The following is a 24,169-nucleotide window of genomic DNA, read 5'->3' as shown; positions in this document are numbered from 1 at the left end:
ATAGGATAAAGAGGCTACAATTTGCACGAGCTCACCAAAATTGGACTGTTGAAGACTGGAAAAATATTGCCTGGTCTGATGAGTCTCGATTTCTGTTGAGACATTCAAATGGTAGAGTCCGAATTTGGTGTAAACAGAATGAGAACATGTATCCATCATGCCTTGTTACCACTGTGCAGGCTGGTGGTGGTGGTGTAATGGTGTGGGGATGTTTTCTGGGCACACTTTAGGCCCCTTAGTGCCAATTGGCCATCGTTTAAATGCCACGGGCTACCTGAGCATTGTTTCTGACCATGTCCATCCCTTCATGACCACCATGTACCCATCCTCTGATGGCTACTTCCAGCAGGATAATACACCATGTCACAAAGCTCGAATCATTTCAAATTGGTTTCTTGAACATGACAATGAGTTCACTGTACTAAAATGGCCCCCACAGTCACCAGATCTCAACCCAATAGAGCATCTTTGGGATGTGGTGGAACGGGAGCTTCGTGCCCTGGATGTGCATCCCTCAAATCTCCATCAACTGCAAGATGCTATCCTATCAATATGGGCCAACATTTCTAAAGAATGCTATCAGCACCTTGTTGAATCAATGCCACGTAGAATTAAGGCAGTTCTGAAGGCAAAAGGGGTCCAAATAATGGTGTTCCTAATAATTCTTTAGGTGAGTGTATGTATACTGAGTGCAAAAAATACAGGCAGTAAAAAACTTAATATTTGCACTACTCCTGATGAGAAAAGCTACCCCACAGTTATGCTTATACTGTGCTCCCCTATGTAGTGCTGTCAGAGAGATAGTGCTGACACACTCTCTTTAAATACTGACCCAAGCAGCTTTTACTAGTTCTCCTATTTGGTGACCAATCAAGTACCAGTCATAAATAAGTTATTAAAGGGGTTATCCCATGAAAAACATTAATCATCTATCCATAGAAGAGATGATGGGTGTTGTAGGCACTCTCTGCTCAGAGCAGCGATGACCAGTGACATAATATTTACCCCTTGTGCAATCAGCTGGTTGAACACTTATCTATCCTGTAAATCGCTTTTATTTAATTGTTCCTTTTTCATTTTCCTTGCAGCAATTATCAACCCCAAACAGCCAAAAGAATCTCCGAAATGCTTCAGTTTTGACTACTCGTACTGGTCCCATACTTCCGTGAGTAATGAAAATCTGAATCTCAACAGGACTACTGAACATTCACATAACTGCAAACTTAGAATTACTGATCAGTAGCACAGCCAATACAAAGGACGGCATTGGTAGGACCAGAGGTGGCAGCTGACGGGCAGCCAAAACCTGCTCAGTCATGGAAGCCATGGCTGTTTTCTATTAGATCGGAGGTCCCCAACCTTTTGTATGCTGTGGGCCACATTGAACTTTCAGTGATGGTGGGAAGCAACAAGCAATTCAAAAAAAAAGGGGAGAAATTTTCAATGCGGATAAACAAAAAACATGAAATTGCAAACATTTGCTGATAAATCTTTTAGTGTGACCTTTAGCACTAGTATTATGCCATTCAAGTTGGCACTGATTGGTGGTTAATCTGGGATAGCTCTGCAACAATGTCAATTGTCAGTACATATGGTCATAACTCCGGATTTCCATAGTGAGTCACACAGCAGGGTGTCGTGAGACACATGTGGCTCCTGAGCCACTGGTTGGGGACCACTGTATTAGATACTGATTCATTGCTTGCCTATTTTTAGGGTATATTCACACATAACATTTAAGGTGCGGTTAACACTGCATCGGGGAAAAATCACAAACTTTTTTGCCGTCCATTTTTTACAGGTAAAACATATTAAATATATGAGTTTCGTCTGCAACCGACTAGAAAACTGCAGCAACACTGCATGTATTTTTTCTGATGTGGTTTTCATGCAGTTCTGTCTGTCAGCCATTATGTGTTACTAACCCCTTAATGACTGTGTGCAAAACTGTATGGCCATTAACAATAGGGAAGCGATTGGCAATACAACGGAACTGAAAATTTCTGCGCTTGTATGGCCATGTAGTCTTCTGCCATATCGCAAATACTTCTCGACCAGTGGTGACGACATCTAGTCCTACCATTATAATATTTCTCCTACCAGGATGAGAGGAGAAGACTGGCTAGCTCTGCCAAGAAATATCTCCCATCCTATATTTATGTTTTATGTTATACTTTCATCTTATGTCAGCAGATCCAGTAGGCAGCAGATAAGATCTTAGGCCATAGAGATTAGATTGATGATAGATGCCACCAAAATTGTCCACATTTACCAATGAATACTATTTGGTTGCATCTTATGTGTGATGTTTCAGCTCTAGTTGATCACTCTTGTGGTAATATTTTGTACATACCTTAAGTTTGATTGACATATCCATATACAACTGTTTTGTATTGATGATAACTCTGTTCTATTCATTAGTGATGAGCGGCAGGGGTCATATTCTAATTCGCAATATTTTGCGAATATTTTGTAGAATATTCGTCGAATATTCGCAAATTCGAATATTCGTTATATTCTAAGATTTTTTTTACTAAAAAAATCGGCAAGGTAATGATCGTGTAATATGCAAATTTTCGTAGTGCGAATTTTTGTAATGCAACTTTTTTTATTGCGAATTTTTCAACTTACAACTATTAGACAAAGAAGATTATACCACTATATTAGCTAACTTGCTCTGTATTCGTTTTTTTTCTCGAATATTCGCTATATTGCTATAACTTCGTTTTTTTTGGAATATTCGTAATATTCTAAAAGAAGAATATATAGCAATATAGCGAATATTCGGAAAAAAAATGAATATAGAGCAATTTAGCTAATATAGTGCTATAATCTTCTTTGTCTAATAGTTGTAATTTTTTTCTCATCTGAAGTTCAAATCGGCAACGTAATGATCGTGTAATATGCAAATTTTCGTAATGCGGATTTTTGTAATGCTACTTTTTTATTGCTAATTTTTCAACTTACAACTATTAGACAAAGAAGATTATAGCACTATATTAGCTAAATTGCTCTATATTCATTTTTTTTTTATATTCGCTATATTGCTATAACTTCATATTCGTAATATTCTAAAACAAGAATATATAGCAATATAGCGAATATTCGAAAAAAACAAATATAGAACAATTTAGCTAATATAGTGCTATAATCTTCTTTGTCTAATAGTTGTAAGTTGAAAAATTTGCATTACGAAAATTCGCAAACAACACTACTCCTAAAGTCAAATATACTGCAGCCTTCCCATTGGCTATAAGCAGGGAGGGATCATGTGTACTGATTTAAAAAAAAAACAAATATTCGAAATTACGAATATATATCACTATATTCGAAATATTCACAAATTTTCGATGTACCTATATTCGCGATAAAAATTCGAAATTCGAATATTCGTGATCAACACCACTATTCATCACACTTTCCATAGGGATACAGTATATTTAATAACATGCCATCTGAATGCATAGCAACTGCCAACTGTAGCATTGCCAACTGTCTCAAATTTGCTGGAACTGTGCCTGATTTTCAGAGACAGTCCTGGGAAATTTGCTCTGTTCCGGGCCGAAAATGGGTGGGGTTAATACAAATCCCATCCACAAGTGGGTGTTTCCTGGTGGGTCTGGGGCCTTCCCGCGGGCGAGGTAAGTATGTGAATGTGTGAAAATCAATGGATGCTCAATTTAATGCATATACGAGGCTTCAGCTGCCACAAATTCTAAATGTTCTTACCTGTTGTGCCACACAACACTGTAATACATCCACTTCTATAAATGTCATTGGAAATGTATACTTATGTGTGAGGCCTTGCATCAATTAGCATTCTTACTACATGCATTGCCTTAGGTAAAAGTCGCTACGGGGCCCAGGAACCTGAGAGGGTCCAAAAACTTCTCAGCCCCATAAGAAGACATCTGTATTCTAAAAAGCACATAGGATGTGGGGGCCCCATTACAGATTTTGGGCTGGGCCCAGGATCTGCAAGTTCTGCTATCTCTAGTTTACAGACTTTCTGAACCCAAGGGGTTAAGGCCCCACAATTATTTAGTTCTGCACTGAAGTCATTGTGCCCTAGAGAGCAGCATTTATTTCAGGAGTGATTGATACCATAAGTACCTGGAGCATAGCAACATAGAGACAGAAGCTTGGTTATGACTATGAGCTGAAAGCAGATGGAGAGGACATCATAGAGTGTTTTTTTAGCACCCAAAAAGGTTACGCAACAGTCACACTCAAGTAGTTGTGTGATATCAAGTATATAAATTGATATATGAGGTATGAACTATGAAATTATCTCATATACAGGATGAGGACAGTCAGTTCGCCGGGCAACAACAGGTCTACCGTGACATTGGGGAGGAGATGTTACTCCATGCCTTTGAAGGATACAATGTGTGTATTTTCGCCTATGGACAGACTGGAGCTGGTAAATCTTATACCATGATGGGCAAACAGGAGCCAAACCAACAAGGAATCATACCCCAGGTAACAACACCATATCAAGAGGAGCAGCTTTCTTGGAAGAGTATGCTCTATTTCTCAACAGCATTAATTCTGGATGTAGATTTCTATCATGCAAATATTACACAGTTTACACCTAAATATCAGACAACTATTAAGGTACACATGCTGAATATTCAGTTTTGAACAGCTTCAAAGGCTCTTCATCTATGTGAGCTTGTTATCTGGATATTGATATGGAAAAATTTAAAACGGTTAATTTATAATTTCAAATATTGATATTATATCAATATTTGACACTGCTGTTCAGTAAGTTTCTGAATCATACTCTTTGTAAGCACATGTTCTAACTATGCAATGTCTGCTATAAGCTGTATATAGAGTTCAGGTATATGTATCCAGACAAAATTTGGGTGGTACTAACTCTCCTTGGGGGGAGAGTGCCTTAATCGGCGTGAGGAGACTTATAGGCCATACGTGCTCCTCTGGAATTCTGGGAAGAAAGGGATGCAAATAAGCTCTTAACAAGCTCTGCCTCTAATGCCACCAGATGTAAGGCCGCTTTCCTAGAAGTCAATGTTCGGTTCTTTAAACAGGCCTTGAGACATGACTCTATATTAAATAAGCCAGCACCTCATCTGCAGACAGACAAAAGAACTCCTCTGGTTTCCCGCTTAATAGCCACCATGATATATTCCAGATGTTATCCTAAGGAGGTATATAGGTTCTTGTTACAACAGTTGGCATAATCGGATTGGTTAATTTGAAACCAATGACCTTTCCCTATAAATTGAAGAACTTTTTGGAGGAAGGACCAGAATAGGTATCCCACATGTCCTGTCTATGTGTGATTCTTTTCATGACCAGTCATATACTCTAACTGATAGAGAAAATCTAATAATTTGGAGTATCACAGACAATTGGTTGGATATAAAAATCCTACCATGACAATGTCCATCTGATTAGAACCAAAATGACTCACTGCAAACCGTTAGCCCTGTAAATTAATTAAAGGGTTTTTCTGATACTTTTATAGGATATAAAAGTCCCAGAAAACCCCCATTAACACATTTGGTCAATGCCATTTGAGTATAGCCCTATATATATTACCGATCATTGTTAATACTATTTTGCTGAAACTAGAGTGGTTATTCTAAGGTCTATCCTTTGTCCTTTTTGGACAGTGCTTAATTGTTAGAATAGACAATAAGCTAATCACAAAGTGTCTTTCTGCAGGAACCCTCAATGATGAGCTGTAATTTGTAGGAAGTTCTGGCCAGGAAGTCCGGGCCACTACAAGGACAATAAGACATTGCACAGTGTCCATTCAAACCACTGGTTTGCCTGTGTAATACAGGACAGGGGAGGTCCTCCAGAGTGAGAGATGCTCTTTGTAACTGTTCTTCACCAAGATATGAAGATCCATAATAGAGTATGGGTGTTCTAACCTGGACAACTCCTTTAACCACAGTATCTACAATAAAGGTACAAGCCAGTGGTGCAGCTGGCCACAAATGGCTAACCCACGCCCACCTGCAGCACCCTTTACCGCAAAATTCTGCAGCCATTAGTTGCTGCTGGTGGGTGTGGCTTGGCCAGTTGCACCATGGGGTTGCACCCTAAGGCCTCTCTCATACTTGTGTTTTTGATCAGTGTTTTTAATATATTTTTAAAGCCAAATTTGAAATTAAAACAGATAAAACTTAGAATCTTTCCATTATCCACTCTTGGCTTTAGTTAAAAAAAAGGGGTGTAAAACACTGATGAAATACAGAAGCGTGAATGTGGACGGTGCAGTAACGGCACTCGAATTGATCTAATTCTCTTTACCTATACAACAAATGTCTTAGGGACAGTCAGCCTGTCGTATCACACTAGAAGGATGCGTCCTGCTATAAGGTTATCTAAGGAGATGGACGTCATGCTGTGATGCACTGCTGTCATTCACGTCTGGTCATTATACTCTCGGGCCCCGGTGACATTTATGGTCTTTGAAATTTTCCATTAAATAGCAGTGCGCTTGCAACCTCCATTTCCTGCCATTATAATAATGACATTACATACAGAAAATGACTGCGCGGTTTATGTCAAAGGTATGCCGCATGGTTTTGAGGGATCACTGTCTAAGCGGGGGTTAACTTGCTGCTTTTAATCTGTTTAACCCCTCACTCGCTGAATTATTCATTGACGCCTCACAGTCTATAAAATATTCAAGATATCCACTGTGTCTGTTAATTATTAATTAACCCTACACTGTCTGTAAAGTGTTAACCTCTTGATGACTGTGACTTGATGGTCTCAGTGATAGGTTTAATCATACATGCATAATATATATATATATATAGTGACAAATAACTAAGTGACATCATTAAACCTTTGTGTTTCAGCTTTGTGAAGACCTCTTTTCACGGATCAGTGACACGACAAATGACAACATGTCTTATTCTGTGGAGGTATGTGTTCTCATCAGTCTCTATACATTTAATCCGAATTTGAGAGGAAGGCTATAAAGTGAAAACATATTGGTAGAAAATGCTGTTCCTTTATCAGCATCTCCTTAACCACTTCAGCCCCGCTAGGTGAAACCCCCTTCATGACCAGAGCACTTTTTACACTTCTGCACTACACTCCTTTCACCGTTTATCGCTCGGTCATGCAACTTACCACCCAAATGAATTTTACCTCCTTTTCTTCTCACTAATGGAGCTTTCATTTGGTGGTATTTTATTGCTGCTGACATTTTTTGTTATTAATCAAAATGTAACGATTTTTTTGCAAAAAAATGACATTTTTCACTTTCAGCTGTAAAATTTTGCAAAAAAAACTACATCCATATATAAATTTTTCGCCAAATTTATTGTTCTACATGTCTTTGATAAAAAAAAAATGTTTGGGCAAAAAAAAAAAATGGTTTGGGTAAAAGTTATAGCATTTACAAACTATGGTACAAAAATGTGAATTTCCGCTTTTTGAAACAGCTCTGACTTTCTGAGCATCTGTCATGTTTCCTGAGGTTCTACAATGCCCAAACAGTAGAAAACCCCCACAAATGACCCCATTTCGGAAAGTAGACACCCTAAGGTATTCGCTGATGGGCATAGTGAGTTCATAGAACTTTTTATTTTTTGTCACAAGTTAGCGGAAAATGATGATGATTTTTTATTTTTTATTTTTTCTTACAAAGTCTCATATTCCACTAACTTGCGACAAAAAATAAAAAATTCTAGGAACTCGCCATGCCCCTTACGGAATACCTTGGGGTGTCTTCTTTCCAAAATGGGGTCACTTGTGGCGTAGTTATACTGCCCTGGCAATTTAGGGGCCCAAATGTGTGAGAAGAACTTTGCAATCAAAATGTGTAAAAAATGACCGGTGAAATCCAAAAGGTGCACTTTGGAATATGTGCCCCTTTGCCCACCTTGGCAGCAAAAAAGTGTCACACATCTGGTATCGCTGTACTCAGGAGAAGTTGGGGAATGTGTTTTGGGGTGTCATTTTACATATACCCATGCTGGATGAGAGAAATATCTTGGCAAAAGACAACTTTTCCAATTTTTTTTATACAAAGTTGGCATTTGACCAAGATATTTTTCTCACCCAGCATGGGTATATGTAAAATGACACCCCAAAACACATTCCCCAACTTCTCCTGAGTACGGCGATACCAGATGTGTGACACTTTTTTGCTGCCAAGGTGGGCAAAGGGGCACATATTCCAAAGTGCACCTTTCGGATTTTGCAGGGCATTTTTTACACATTTTGATTGCAAAGTTCTTCTCACACATTTGGGCCCCTAAATTGCCAGGGCAGTATAACTACGCCACAAGTGACCCCATTTTGGAAAGAAGACACCCCAAGGTATTCCGTGAGGGGCATGGCGAGTTCCTAGAATCTTTTATTTTTTGTCGCAAGTTAGTGGAATATGAGACTTTGTAAGGAAAAAAGAAAAAAAAAGAAAAATCATAATTTTCCGCTAACTTGTGACAAAAAATAAAAAATTCTAGGAACTCGCCGTGCCCCTCACGGAATACCTTGGGGTGTCTTCTTTCCAAAATGGGGTCACTTGTGGCGTAGTTATACTGCCCTGGCAATTTAGGGGCCCAAATGTGTGAGAAGAACCTTGCAATCAAAATGTGTAAAAAATGGCCTGCAAAATCTGAAAGGTGCACTTTGGAATATGTGCCCCTTTGCCCACCTTGGCAGCAAAAAAGTGTGACACATCTGGTATCGCCGTACTCAGGAGAAGTTGGAGAATGTGTTTTGGGGTGCCATTTTACATATAACCATGCTGGGTGAGAGAAATATGTTGGCAAAAGACAACTTTTCCTATTTTTTTATACAAAGTTGGCATTTGACCAAGATATTTTTCTCACCCAGCATGGGTATATGTAAAATGACACCCCAAAACACATTCCCCAACTTCTCCTGAGTACGGCGATACCAGATGTGTGACACTTTTTTGCAGCCTAGATGCGCAAAGGGGCCCAAATTCCTTTTAGGAGGGCATTTTTAGACATTTGGATCCCAGACTTCTTCTCACACTTTCGGGCCCCTAAAAAGCCAGGGCAGTATAAATACCCCACATGTGACCCCACTTTGGAAAGAAGACACCCCAAGGTATTCAATGAGGGGCCTGGCGAGTTCCTAGAAATTTTTTATTTTTTGCATAAGTTAGCGGAAATAGATTATTTTTTTTTTTTCCTCACAAAGTCTCACTTTCCGCTAACTTAGGACAAAAATTTCAATCTTTCATGGACTCAATATGCCCCTCAGCGAATACCTTGGGGTGTCTTCTTTCCGAAATGGAAATGTGGGGTATTTATACTGCCCTGGCTTTTTAGGGGCCCTAAAGCGTGAGAAGAAGTCTGGAATATAAATGTCTAAAAATGTTTACGCATTTGGATTCCGTGAGGGGTATGGTGCGTCCATGTGAGATTTTATTTTTTGACACAAGTTAGTAGAATATGAGACTTAGTAAGAAAAAACAAAAACAAAAACAAACAAAAAATTTCCGCTAACTTGTGCCAAAAAAAATGTCTGAATGGAGCCTTACAGGGGGGGGGGGGGTGATCAATGACAGGGGGGGTGATCAATGACAGGGGGGGTGATCAATGACAGGGGGGTGATCAATGACAGGGGGGTAATCACCCATATAGACTCCCGGATCACCCCCCTGTCACTGATCACCCCCCCTGTAAGGCTCCATTCAGACATCCGCATGATTTTTTACGGATCCATGGATACATGGATCGGATCCACAAAACACATGCGGACGTCTGAATGGAGCCTTACAGGGGGGTTATCAATGACAGGGGGTGATCAGGGTGATCACCCCCCTGTCACTGATCACCCCCCCTGTAAGGCTCCATTCAGACATCCGCATGATTTTTTACGGATCCATGGATACATGGATCGGATCCACAAAACACATGCGGACGTCTGAATGGAGCCTTACAGGGGGGTTGTCAATGACAGGGGGTGATCAGGGTGATCAGGGTGATCACCCCCCTGTCACTGATCACCCCCCCTGTAAGGCTCCATTCAGACATCCGCATGATTTTTTACGGATCCATGGATACATGGATCGGATCCACAAAACACATGCGGACGTCTGAATGGAGCCTTACAGGGGGGTTATCAATGACAGGGGGTGATCAGGGTGATCACCCCCCTGTCACTGATCACCCCCCCTGTAAGGCTCCATTCAGACATCCGCATGATTTTTTACGGATCCATGGATACATGGATCGGATCCACAAAACACATGCGGACGTCTGAATGGAGCCTTACAGGGGGGTTATCAATGACAGGGGGTGATCAGGGTGATCACCCCCCTGTCACTGATCACCCCCCCTGTAAGGATCCATTCAGACATCCGCATGATTTTTTACGGATCCATGGATACATGGATCGGATCCACAAAACACATGCGGACGTCTGAATGGAGCCTTACAGGGGGGTTATCAATGACAGGGGGTGATCAGGGTGATCACCCCCCTGTCACTGATCACCCCCCCTGTAAGGCTCCATTCAGACATCCGCATGATTTTTTACGGATCCATGGATACATGGATCGGATCCACAAAACACATGCGGACGTCTGAATGGAGCCTTACAGGGGGGTTATCAATGACAGGGGGTGATCAGGGTGATCACCCCCCTGTCACTGATCACCCCCCCTGTAAGGCTCCATTCAGACATCCGCATGATTTTTTACAGATCCATGGATACATGGATCGGATCCACAAAACACATGCGGACGTCTGAATGGAGCCTTACAGGGGGGTTATCAATGACAGGGGGTGATCAGGGTGATCAGGGTGATCACCCCCCTGTCACTGATCACCCCCCCTGTAAGGCTCCATTCAGACATCCGCATGATTTTTACGGATCCATGGATACATGGATCGGATCCACAAAACACATGCGGACGTCTGAATGGAGCCTTACAGGGGGGTGATCAATGACAGGGGGGTGATCAGGGAGTGTATATGGGTGATCACCCGCCTGTCATTGATCACCCCCTGTAAGGCTCCATTCAAACGTCCGCATGTGTTTTGCGGATCCGATCCATGTATCCATGGATCCGTAAAAATCATGCGGACGTCTGAATGGAGCCTTACAGGGGGGTGATCAATGACAGGGGGGTGATCAATGACAGGGGGTGATCAGGGAGTGTATATGGGTGATCACCCGCCTGTCATTGATCACCCCCCTGTAAGGCTCCATTCAGACGTCCGCATGTGTTTTGCGGATCCGATCCATGTATCCATGGATCCGTAAAAATCATGCGGACATCTGAATGGAGCCTTACAGGGGGGTGATCAATGACAGGGGGGTGATCAATGACAGGGGGTGATCAGGGAGTGTATATGGATGATCACCCGCCTGTCATTGATCACCCCCCTGTAAGGCTCCATTTAGACGTTCGTATGTGTTTTGCGGATCCGATCCATGTATCCGTGGATCCGTAAAAATCATACGGACGTCTGAACGGAGCCTGACAGGGGGGTGATCAATGACAGGGCGGTGATCAATGACAGGGGGGTGATCAGGGAGTTTATATGGGGTGATCATGGGTGATCAGGGGTTTATAAGGGGTTAATAAGTGACGGGGGGGGGTGTAGTGTAGTGTAGTGTAGTGTGGTGTTTGGTGCGACTGTACTGACCTACCTGAGTCCTCTGGTGGTCGATCCTAACAAAAGGGACCACCAGAGGACCAGGTAGGAGGTATATTAGACGCTGTTATGAAAACAGCGTCTAATATACCTGTTAGGGGTTAAAAAATTCGGATCTCCAGCCTGCCAGCGAGCGATCGCCGCTGGCAGGCTGGAGATCCACTCGCTTACCTTCCGTTCCTGTGAGCGCGCGCGCCTGTGTGCGCGCGTTCACAGGAAATCTCGCGTCTCGCGAGATGACGCATATATGCGTGACTGTGCGCAGGGCTGCCACCTCCGGAACGCGAATCTGCGTTAGGCGGTCCAGAGGTGGTTAACTCATTTCTGCCTTCACAGCAGTACCCTGGCCGCCCATTGTTTAGGAAACTGCAGTATGCCTCAATTCAAGTGAACGGGGCTGGAGCTGAATGGCAGGGAGAGCTGAATGGCAGGGAGAGCTGAATGGCAGGGAGAGCTGAATGGCAGGGAGAGCTGAATGGCAGGGAGAGCTGTATGGCAGGGAGAGCTGTATGGCAGGGAGAGCTGTATGGCAAGGAGAGCTGTATGGCAGGTAGAGCTGAATGGCTGGGAGAGCTGAATGGCAGGGAGAGCTGAATGGCAGGGAGAGCTGAATGGCAGGGAGAGCTGAATGGCTGGGAGAGCTGTATGGCTGGGAGAGCTGTATGGCAGGGAGAGCTGTATGGCAGGGAGAGCTGTATGGCAGGGAGAGCTGTATGGCAGGGAGAGCTGTATGGCAGGGAGAGCTGTATGGCAGGGAGAGCTGAATGGCTGGGAGAGCTGTATGGCAGGGAGAGCTGTATGGCAGGGAGAGCTGTATGGCAGGGAGAGCTGATTGGCAGGGAGAGCTGATTGGCAGGGAGAGCTGATTGGCAGGGAGAGCTGCTGCACTTAGAAAGGGGAGCAGCACTAAACCAGTGCTGCATTCCTATTGTTCTCAGGGCCAGTGGGGATATCGGCTATTGGACACCGACAAGTCATATAGTGATGCCATAATCTCTTGATATGCCATTACTTTATAAGAATGAAATACCCTTTTAATAGTGCAAATGGAATAGAGATTACTGTTATTTTAAATGAAAATTGTGTGCTGTCTTCTATAAAACATAGTTTTTTGGAAGGGTCCTCTAGGACTTTCATACTGATGGCCTATCCTTAGGGTAGGCTCTCAATATCAGAACAGCAGGGGTCTTACTCCCAGCACCCCTACTGATCTGCTGTTCTGCAGGAGGTCCAGAGAAGGAAAATGGCACTGGAACTACATAGATGGAGCTGGTTATTGCACGGTCGCTCCCACTGACAAATGGGAATTGGACCCTGCTGATCTGGTATTGATGACCTATCCTAAGAACCCCATTAAGGCCAAACACTGTCGGATGTGTCTCTAATACAGTACAACAGATACAAAAATAAAATCAATTATAATTAGTTTATTTATTTTAATTTACCACACAGCAAAAAAAAAGTATTGTATGCAAGCTGGCCTGGTAGACGGGTTTTACAGGACCAACAGTATGAGATCAGTGGGGGTCCAACGCCCAACACCCCCACTAACAAGCTGTTTCTGGTAGAAAACAGTGTACAGAGCTGGGACACCTTCAAGCACTTATAGGGTTTAAAGCAGGGGTGCACAACCTGTGGCCCTCTGTACCATTCCGTGCCGCCCCCAACCATCTGGTAACAAATATGTATGTCTATGTCTTGTAGCTGCTCACATGTATCTTTCATGTATTCTCCCATTAGAAGTGTAATTAGACAGTTAACGCATTTCGAACAATTATGTTCTTAATCGTAACTGAATGTGACCACATCTGATTGGGATTTAAAGGAGAAATAACTCCACCTACTAATGGTGAGGGCAAGAATGTAAAACATTCCAATTTAACCCTTATGGATGCTGGCCACATTAACTCACCACAAAAAAACATAAAATAAAATTACTTCAAAAACCACATCATGTATTTGTTGTTCTGAACATCTACATAAATATGTGTATCAAAAGTATACCATAAATATAATAATATTCACATTTCAAAATTTATATACAATACGAAATGTGTGAACAGTATTAAAAGGGTTCAGACAATAAAATCAATTTGTTAGTATATCATCTCTTTCAGTCTGTAACCAAACATATTTGGCATTAATTGAATGACAAAGAAGAATAGGGGCTCAAAACAAAACAAAAAAACTAATAAAAGTTCATGCGTTCTTTTCTCATATTAAGCCCCTGAGGGTTTAATAGGATAAATGTATATATGATATATACTGTATGTTCAATATGCTATAAATACAGTATTTCAGTTGGTAATACCCCTTTAAGTTTTATTTTTGGCCCTTGGAATTGGTTCAGGCTGACAATGTGGCCCCCAACCAGTAAAAGTAGTGCACCCCTCGTTTAAAGGACACCTCCTTTTCAGTGAAGATGCAAATATGTCCACATTTCATATGCAGGGGAAATTTAATATTAGTATTTAGTATTGAAGACAATAGACAACCAAGTAAAGCAGTTACCAAGATCAAAAGATAGATAGATAGATAGATAGATAGATAGATAGATAGATAGATAGATAGATAGATAGATAGAAGATTACAATGTGTGTTCAGCCCCATGGAATATGTTGGTGCTATATAGACAATATAGGTAAATGTACTGCTTTTATAACATAGTATTACTTTCTAATATTATACATATCTAGCCTATTTTGCTAGGCATCCAAAGTACTTTGTTGTGCTTTACTTTGAATTGTCTCTTTTTGGTTGAGTTTCATTTCCCTGAAGAATACTTATTTTTATTCCACTGCATCTTAGGTCAGTTATATGGAGATATACTGTGAGCGTGTCAGAGACCTCTTAAATCCAAAGAATAAGGGGAATCTTCGTGTCCGTGAGCACCCACTCCTAGGACCTTATGTGGAAGACTTGTCAAAGTTGGCTGTCACCTCCTACCAAGACATTCAATATCTAATGGACTCAGGCAATAAAGCCAGGTACTCTGCTTGTAGCACTATCTGAATGATGTGGTTAATACCTCTGCCTTGTTCAAAAGATGACAATGGGGTGATCTTCACTAAACCTACAGTCTGCAACCAAAGGGACCATCAGTCTTAATCCATAGAGTGCAATGCTTCACTTACTCTTCCCAGATTATGAGGAACGAACGTTCATACGAATGAGCGTTCTCTGTAATCTGCCCGTGTAAAGGTGCTGCAGATCACCCGATGAATAAGCAAGACTCTCATTCATCGGGTGACATGATCTGAGGTGCAGACAACTAAATCATCATTTCTGGGCAGCAATTTCTGCTGTGTACATGGTGATCTGCTGCCCAGAAACAGTTAATTTGTACGAGGATGAGAGATTGCAGTATCAATTGCTTGTCCCTGAACAGTGGAGGTGATTGGTGATGAGCAGGCAATTGTGGGGAAGGAACGCTCCCTTCCTGATAATTGTCTACTAGGCAACATGGTGTAATTGCACCTTAACATCTGCATGAAGTTTTTTGGAGATGTGCAGTGACAGGGTTTAAGGTGGCCCCAATGCTATGCTGGGTCCCCCAGACACCGTCAAGGTGTTACCACATGTTGCTGGCCTCCGGAAGAGATGGTAAGACCTAGTGCACACCAATGGGAAATAAGTCCAGGGAGTCCGGGTCTGCAGTCAAGCAGTGTGCTTCTTTACTGGAGAAATTTAGGTACAAAACAATACAGGCGAGGCATAGGGCTGGCTCCTCTAGTCTCCTCCTTGGCAGAGGAAGGGTTTGATGCTGAGGAAAGGCCTGAGCTAGCGGTCCCTCTCTCTTAGAAGGCTGGTACCCTGGCCGAAGGCTGGAGGCCCATGATCTGTATCTCAGTAGTCCGGGTTGCCTCTTGGTCACAGAGCTGGTGGCTCATTGTCTGTGGCTCAGCACCCGCATCTTAGGGCCTTCTTCTGGTCACTCATGAAGGCTGGCAGAGTCTTCCTCTCCAAGCACTGGTCACAGAAGTTGGTACCGAAACTACGCAGCTCTGTACATTGTATAGTGGACAGAGCTGCTAACTGCAGCTCTGTTCTCATTCACTTCAGCGAAAGCAGTACTGCAATTACCAGCTCTGTCCACTACACAATGGATGGAGCTGTGTAGTTGAAATTCTAGTCTCGACTCCTAGCATTGGAGCTACTCTGGAACCGCTGATTGGCGGGGGTGCTGGGTGTTGGCAGATTATTGGGCCAAGTATCCAGAATGAGTGCACAAATGCTCGATCTCAAAAATTGTCCTGTATAAAATCATTGTTTGTCAGCAGCACATCATTCTGTATAAAGAGGAATGTGCTGCTGGCAAACAGTGAATCTACATGGAGATGATTGCTGCCTGTAAATGTAGCTGAGCAAGCTGGTAATGATCAGGAATGAACAGTTTGCTCCCACTTATTGCCCTGTATTGGTCCATGCAATGGGCTCATAGTATGGCGCTGGAGAAGTGTTATGTGTGCTCTGACCAAAAAGATGGCTTCCTTCCTCACAGCATGAGTTTCACACAAAGGCTACGATAGACAGACTGCAGCATTTCTTCATTTTCCTCTGTTTTATAGGCACTACTCATTTATGCAAGCACATTTAAATGAAAGGTCCTCTTTAGAGGGGTTGCCCCATAATTAAAGGGCTTGTGCAGTGGAATAAAATTGATGAACTATCCTAAGGACAGGTCATCAATATCAGACACAGGGGTCCATCTCCCTGTACACCCACCAATCAGTTGTTTGAAGGGGTCACAGCGTTTCAAAGTTTAACTGCACACCATGTCCTGTGTAGTGGTCATCTGCACATAATATACAGCTTCACAGTGCTGAGACCGGCAGACTTTACATAGGGCTCTGTGCTCTGCATTCTCATACAGACCATCCTGCAGTGTCACAAGGAGGACGGATCTTGTGCTCATAAATCTGAGAGCCGCCATTTTAACTCCTTCATTGACTGTCCCCTAGACTAAACGAGCCATTATAAATAATTAAAGGCATTTAAGGAGTTTATTTATAATATGTTTTTTCAGTATTTTCATTTTTATCTTCCCTGGAGAAACCCTTTAAGTGAACGGGAAAGAAAGCTGTCACTACATTGCACCACCACTACAAGGAAGACAATGTGCTCACACGAGGGCCGCAACCCCTTCAAACAGCTGAGAGGTGGGTGTGCAGGGAGTAGGATATTGAAGACCTATCCCGCTGCACAACCCCTTATAAATGTCAATTTTTCAGTTGGAATATTTATTAAAAGAACACTCTTGTGTCTAGATATTGTTTACATACTTATTATGGCGCCCTCTGTGGACTGTTTTCATTCATTGTCATAATGCCCACCTAATGTATCCTGTATCAGTGAGAAGAAGCCTTTTCTACTAGCTGTAATGCCCAATAACAAGAATCAATCTGCCACCTGTGTACCAAAGAATCAGGGAAGTAGGATTAAGCTACTGACCACCAGTACTGGACTCATTAGGTGGACCTTCTGACGGGTAATATTAACAAAAATAGTCGGAGACGCTATAATGAGTGTTTAGTAGCAGTATCTAGAGTTGCCTTTTTTTATTGATCTAACAGGGGAATACAGAACATGTGGGACAAGTGCATGTTTCTGTTTTATATTCGGCAAAAACAGTGGAACAGGGTAACACAGAGAAAACTGTTAGTGTGTACAGAGACTTACACAAACTGGGGTCAATATACAAGAAGAAGAATTTCCCCTAAACTCATGCCAATAAATCATGGGAGATTAAAATATAATCTGGGTTGCATACTAATGACTGGCGGCATATACTGGGGCAGGCTGACCATTTCTTGGGCCCCAAGCAAAGTTATGTCTGTGGCTTCGATTTCACCACTAAGTTCTACCCCTCAGACCACTAAGCTTTGTCCCCATCAGCCCATTAAATGTCGTCCCCTCAGCCCGCTAAATCCACTCTTAGCCTAGTGCAGAATGAGCACTTCTGCTACTGATTACAGATGGGAAGACCCCCATGGGCCATTGCACGGGCTGTATGTCCGCCCCTTTAGTTGTTTTTGTTAACCCAACAGTTTTTGGCTAGCAGGGGGCCCCAAGCATTTGCTTGGTTTGTGTGGTCGTAAAGTCCGCCACTGGCAGCACAATTATTGCTTGGCTTTATATGCCTCTACTTGCTGTACAGTTTACTCTTGTCTTTACAGAACTGTTGCTGCCACAAACATGAACGAGACAAGCAGTCGCTCCCATGCTGTCTTTAACATAATCTTCACCCAACGTAGAAATGACGCTGACACCGAGACCAGCACAGAGAAGGTAAGAACCGTCCACAGGCTTTACATATGATAAATCCCGTATGATGCGGGTGATTTGCCTGTATCTTTTGGTCAGTAGATTAGACTGGTTTGGTTGGGAAAGTATTTTCTGTAACTAAATTTGCCGTCTAATGTAAATTTGGATCCTTGATCTCTCAGTTCCATATAAAGTACACCCTCCAAAGTTAAAGGTAAACAGTCAGCTAAACCATCACCACTGTCTGTTACTTTACTGTCTTTGCCTTCTAAAGGTGTTATTATGTGTAATAGTAGGAGCAGGATTGAATAAAGAATGTATTTAACTCCTATATATTGCCAGGATTTACATAATTGTGGTGAAAGTATAATTTTTTTTGTCAAAAAAAATGAAAAACCTGACAACTGTTTGCTGCCATTATGAAAGTTACTGCAAAAAACAAAACAAAAAAAAACTCATGGAACTGTAAGGAGCCTCAAGGATGTAGAACTGTTTGTCATATTAATAGAAAATATTTCAGCCGCTGATTGGCTTATATGGCGAGAGAGGCCAGGCAATACTACAGGTGATGCAAATACATACATGTAAGACTCAGAACACAAATCACAGAAAAAAAAATGGATTTTACCAATTAATTCCCTCTCAGAAACCATACACATCATTCAATAGTAAAAATAAAACATAAAAAATTAGGCAAGAAAAATCATATTCAACAAACCAGTATAACTTTTAAAGAGAATGTCAGAAAATTACCTTTGTTTTAAAATTAAAATTTAAACATATTTTTAAGTATGTTTAGTGGTAATTTTCTATATCACTGTGTGTGTATATATATATATATATATATATATATATATATAAAACAAAAAAAAATATCCTGGAATCTTCCAATTTTCACAATGACCACTGAGCCTTATAATAGGCTGACCATTCCCGTTCTGTAGAGATTAGATTTCAGCAGTCATCTCATGGTCATCACCAACAGGATTACAATGACAGATATCATCTATTTATTTACAATAGATACTATTCACAATAGGTGATGTTCAAAGCTCCCCCCCCCCCCCTGCACAATGACCTCTGGATTGGATCTCAATGAGCGTCTCCTGTCCTTTGTGCCTATAGGATGTGGCCGCTGACCTTCTCTCTAACCCTGCTTTCACACCTGAGCGTTTCTCAAACGCGCGTTTTACGCGCGTTTTTATGTGCGTTTTTTGTAATAGTAAACGCGCGTTTGTGTCATTGACTGCAGTGTCCTATGGCCACAAACGCGCGTCAAAACGCCCCAAAGAAGCTCAAGTACTTGATTATGCGTCGGGCGTTTTACAGCGCGATCGTACGCGCTGTAAAACGCCCAGGTGAGAACCATTCCCATAGGGAAGCATTGGTTTTCATGTGTTGAGCGTTTTACAGCGCGTTTGAACGCGCTGTAAAACGCTCAGGTGTGAACTTAGGGTTAATGTTGTGAACAGCTGCTGAGGCAAGATGGCTACAAAAAAAGCTGAATCAAAAATATCTATAATCAGGAAATAATAACATATGACATATAGGTGGTATATTCCCTTTCATTTAATGAACCATAAAATGTTTCTTTTCTTGATTATATCGTCCATCCTCAACCTACTCGTACTTGTATCAGACCACTTCATCTATGCATTTAGGCTCCGCTCAGTGTCCGTGTATCTAATATGTATTCTGTAATAACTAACACGTCAGACCCCGGCCTGTCACACGACCACACATCCACTGTGATATAAAGTAGCTAGGGACAGCAGAACTTCTCTGTGCTCAGTAATTGTGTCGATGCTAATATGTTAATGTGGTGATAATGTTTCTATGAATTTTTATGCAAGTGAAAAGTGTGCTCTGGAGATCTAGCGCTTCCGCCTATGCATCAAGGATAGCGTAGACTGGTAAATCACAATATTACCCCTGTGTGCAGCCAGCAATATATTTAGGAGACTATCGACTCTGAAATGTATCCTATCGGTGTATAAGTAATGGGTGAGAACGGAGAGATTTGCTGTTTGTGTCTCACAATATACTTTCTTACCTACCTTTAATTAATTTCATTAATGGGGTTGTCCTAAGGCATAAACCCCAACTGATTCACATTGGGCTCTGAAATCAAACCCTGCACAAGTGATGAATGGTCATCCATGTTTTTTTTGTGTCTCTCTGACTAATAGGACATACTGTGCAGACAGTGGTTGCTACCATGAGACAGACCCTTTTACCAATCCTCCTCTCGTCTTCCTGTCTTTCTAGACTTGTCTCACTCAGTCTTCATTGTCTGCTCCTATTCACCTCACTCCACATAATAACCTTCACCAGTCTCCTTTTCCTACATGCCAGATCTCCCAAATGTCCCTCTTTAGGAGGGACAGTCCCTCTTTGCCCTATTTTTGATCTGAGATATAGATTTGCATTACTACATTTACAATATTGATCCAGAAATTGTCTGGTTCCTCTCTGTATATTAGAGCCGCCTTGTATTTTATTTCATTATTTGATGCAATTTGGATTTTAGAAACTTCTAGATTCAGATATTTTGTGCACTATTGTGTAAAATAAAACTAGTGAAGTGTATAAATTGGCAGGAAAAATGGATCATTCACACAATGAACCATAAGTCATCTCTTTGACCATCCAAAAAGTTGTGTGGTTTGCTACATGCTCCTGTCTTCATATTCTGCCTATATTATTTGCCGCTCAACATGCATTACTCACCCGTTTTTCATGTCTTTTGGTGCCGCCTTGGGTCACATGGTATTTTTTCTTGTCATTCCCTTCTATATCTATTCCCCAGCCTGATGTTTTTAACATCCGTATTTTTATCTCTTATTCCCATCTCCTTCTGCCTAAACACTAAATTACAATATTATGCAGAACTCATGGGTTAAAAGATTTATCTGTCTTTTTTTTTAAAGTGCTGAAGTTTACAGTAGACTCATTGCCTGATGTCCCTTAATATATGAAGATAGTGGTAATTGAAGTTGAACATATTCAGAACTGTTATTAAAGTCATCAAACATCATTAAGACCGCCGCTCTAGTGCCGCGGTGTCTGAGTCATTTTACAAACCATGAGAAGCAGATAACTGCTCGACTTGTTCACAGACAGAAGAGCTTCTTCTAAAATGTAAATTGTATTATGCTAATATTATTTGAGAAAATCGTATTTTTCTTCCCGATAGGTTAGCAAAATTAGCCTTGTGGACCTTGCGGGAAGTGAAAGAGCAGATTCCACAGGAGCCAAAGGGACAAGATTGAAGGTAAAATGGCTAAGGCTTCATTGTGTTTATAAAATGTTTCATGCCGGGGGCCCCAAGGGGGACCTCCGGGACATCATACGAGCTGGACAAGGCAAAACAGGCCAAGGACCACGGAAAACATAACCATACAAAGGAACCAAGACACGTGACAATGACAATAATAGAAGATCTCAATATACTAAACCAGATCAGTGAGTGAGAACCCACTGTGCCACTGACTGGCAATACTCTGGAGGGGTGTAACTAAGCAACACCAGGTCTTCACTAGCGCCTCTGGTGGTGAGGATAGACTTGAGCCATGGTAGTTGCCAGGGGCTACTCAAGAGCGTGAAGCAAGTCAGTGGCAGCAGGAGCCGGCATCAAGGAGATACCAGACAAGGTACCGACAGTACATGAGCAAGGCATGGCATGGTACAGAACAGGGACAAGACATAGAGACAGACAAGGCATAGCAGGGCAGAGAATGGGCATTCCCCCTCCGGGGAACACAGAAACCCTCTTCTGAAGGTGAACATGGACAGACAAGAACAGAAGCAGACATTAACAGAATACCAGAAGCAGTAAGGACTGCCAGACAGACAATAACAGGAACATGGAACAGACATGAACAGGAACAGATGCAGATCAGCTCTGCTAGGCTTTCAGATGCAGTTACGCACTGCTAGGCGAACATGGACAAGATGCAGTTACGCACTGCTAGTCAAACAAATACAGGGCAGAAACAAGGCATGATACAAGGCATGGACAAGGCATAGCAAGTTACAGGACAGGGACAAGGCATAGCATGGTACAAGGACAGAAGACAACAATGCAGAACCAGACGGTACATACTGAGACGTAGATGGCAGGACCCCTTGGGTCAGCAGCAAAGTGCAAAGCAAACGAAGACAGACAGACAGACACACTACACAGAGCATAAGGGTAAAACACCCACATGACAAAGACTGACTGACTAAGACTGACACACCCAGCAGCTGAACCGGGGAGGTTAACCCCAGCAGAACTAAAATGGGGAAGTACCAAATCAGATCAGGGGTAACAAGAAACTGCAGCCACCTAGCTGTGATACAGGACATTGCCCCTAGCAACCAGCATACACGGAACACCGCATCAAGTACGCAATAGCGCAACAGACCTGAATACCCACAGGGAGACAATACAGCCAAAGGGGTAAAAGGGTTTTCGGTCAAATTATAGGGGTTCTCCAGTTCCATAATGAATTTTTCTATCTGCCCAGTATTCCCCAAACGCTGCATATTTTGCCCCACATGAATGTTTTTGTTATGTCAGCACTTTCCTTCCCCTTTTCTTATCATTACTGCATCCTGGCAGGATGTTTACATGCAGAGCTTCCTGTTTTCATCGGCTTCCTGTTGGGTTTTCTAACCAAACACAGCATGCTTTGCTCTATAAACTAACTAAGGCTACTTTCACACTTGCGCTTTCCCGTTCCGATATTGAGATCCATCATAGCATCTCAATAGTGGGACAAAACTCTTCCGTTTTGTCCCCATTCATTGTCAATGGGGACAAAACTGAACTGAACAAAACGGAATACACCAGAATGCATTCCGTTCCATTTGGTTGTGTCCCCATCGCGGCTGAATAACGCTGCAAGCAGCGTTTTCCTGTCCGCGATATGGTGCAGAGCAAGACGGATCTATCCTGACACACCATGTAAGTCAATGGGTACGGATCCATTTTCTCGGACACAAAAGAAAACGGATCCGTCCCACATTGACTTTCAATGGTGTTCATGACGGATCCGTCTTTGCTATTTTAAAGATAATACAACCGGATCTGTTCATAACAGATGCAGATGGTTGTATTATCATGACGGAAGCGTTTTTGCTGATCCATGACGGATTCCGCAAAAACGCTGGTGTGAAAGTAGCCTAACATGGAGAGGGGAGATGTAGGTGGCATGGGTACAATGTACTGAGAAACATTCCAGAGCAAAGCATGCTAGGGTTTGGTTTGAAAACCCAGCAGGAAGTCCTACATGTAAACATCCTGCCAGGATGCAGTGATGCTAAGAACAAGGGGAAGAAAATGCGGACATGAAAAATAAGCATATGGGACAAAAGTATGTAGTGTTTCAGGTACTTTGAGTATATAAAAACTTAATGAAACTGAGAACCCCCTTCAAATTTCTCAGTGGGAAAATTAATTATGGTATTTCATTCATTCAATTGTGATCTCTACTGTGTGTGGGAACCAATTAATCCTAATTTCATGCTACATAATTCCTACTGTTAAAATAGATGGCTACTACAGTACAGACCGAAAGTTTGGACACACCTTCTCATCCAAAGAGTTTTCTTTATTTTCATGACTATGAAAATTGTAAATTCACACTAAAGGCATCAAAACTATGAATTAACACATGTGGAATTATATACATAACAAAAAAGTGTGAGACAACTGAAAATATGTCATATTCTAGGTTCTTCAAAGTAGCCACCTTTTACTTTGATTACTGCTTTGCACACTCTTGGCATTCTCTTGATGAGCTTCAAGAGGTAGTCACCTGAAACGGGTTTCACTTCACAGGTGTGCCCTGTTAGGTTTAATAAATGGGATTTCTTGCCTTATAAATGGGGTTGGGACCATCAGGTGCGTTGTGGAGAAGTCAGGTGGATACACAGCTGATAGTCCTACTGAATAGACTGTTAGAATTTGTATTATGGCAAGAAAAAAGCAGCTAAGTAAAGAAAAACGAGTGGCCATCATTACTTTAAGAAATGAAGGTCAGTCAGTTCGAAAAATTGGGAAAACTTTGAAAGTGTCCCCAAGTGCAGTCACAAAAACCATCAAGCGCTACAAAGAAACTGGCTCACATGCGGACCACCCCAGGAAAGGAAGACCAAGAGGCACCTCTGCTGCGGAGGAGAAGTTCATCCGAGTCACCAGCCTCAGAAATCGCAGGTTAACAGCAGCTCAGATTAGAGACCAGGTCAATGCCACACAGAGTTCTAGCAGCAGACAAATCTCT

The 24,169-nt window shown here is 42.1% G+C and overlaps 1 protein-coding gene across 4 annotated transcripts in view; it reads left to right on the top strand.

Annotated features, from left to right (window-relative positions):
* Nucleotides 1-24,169, top strand: part of KIF1A (kinesin family member 1A) — a 123,561-nt gene that overhangs the window by 3,853 nt on the left and 95,539 nt on the right. For all 4 annotated transcript variants that reach the window (XM_044288680.1, XM_044288678.1, XM_044288677.1 and 1 more), the window contains exons 2-7: nucleotides 1,089-1,165; nucleotides 4,303-4,482; nucleotides 6,846-6,911; nucleotides 14,445-14,623; nucleotides 17,813-17,924; nucleotides 21,097-21,174. In XM_044288680.1, the coding sequence (XP_044144615.1) occupies nucleotides 1,089-1,165; nucleotides 4,303-4,482; nucleotides 6,846-6,911; nucleotides 14,445-14,623; nucleotides 17,813-17,924; nucleotides 21,097-21,174 (692 nt within the window). The remainder of the gene's footprint in view (nucleotides 1-1,088; nucleotides 1,166-4,302; nucleotides 4,483-6,845; nucleotides 6,912-14,444; nucleotides 14,624-17,812; nucleotides 17,925-21,096; nucleotides 21,175-24,169) is intronic.

The sequence above is a fragment of the Bufo gargarizans genome, chromosome 4 (assembly GCF_014858855.1).
Source record: "Bufo gargarizans isolate SCDJY-AF-19 chromosome 4, ASM1485885v1, whole genome shotgun sequence".
NCBI lineage: Eukaryota > Metazoa > Chordata > Amphibia > Anura > Bufonidae > Bufo > Bufo gargarizans.
The sequence above is the reverse complement of the archived record's forward strand: the minus strand, read 5'-3'. Positions and strand labels throughout refer to the sequence as shown.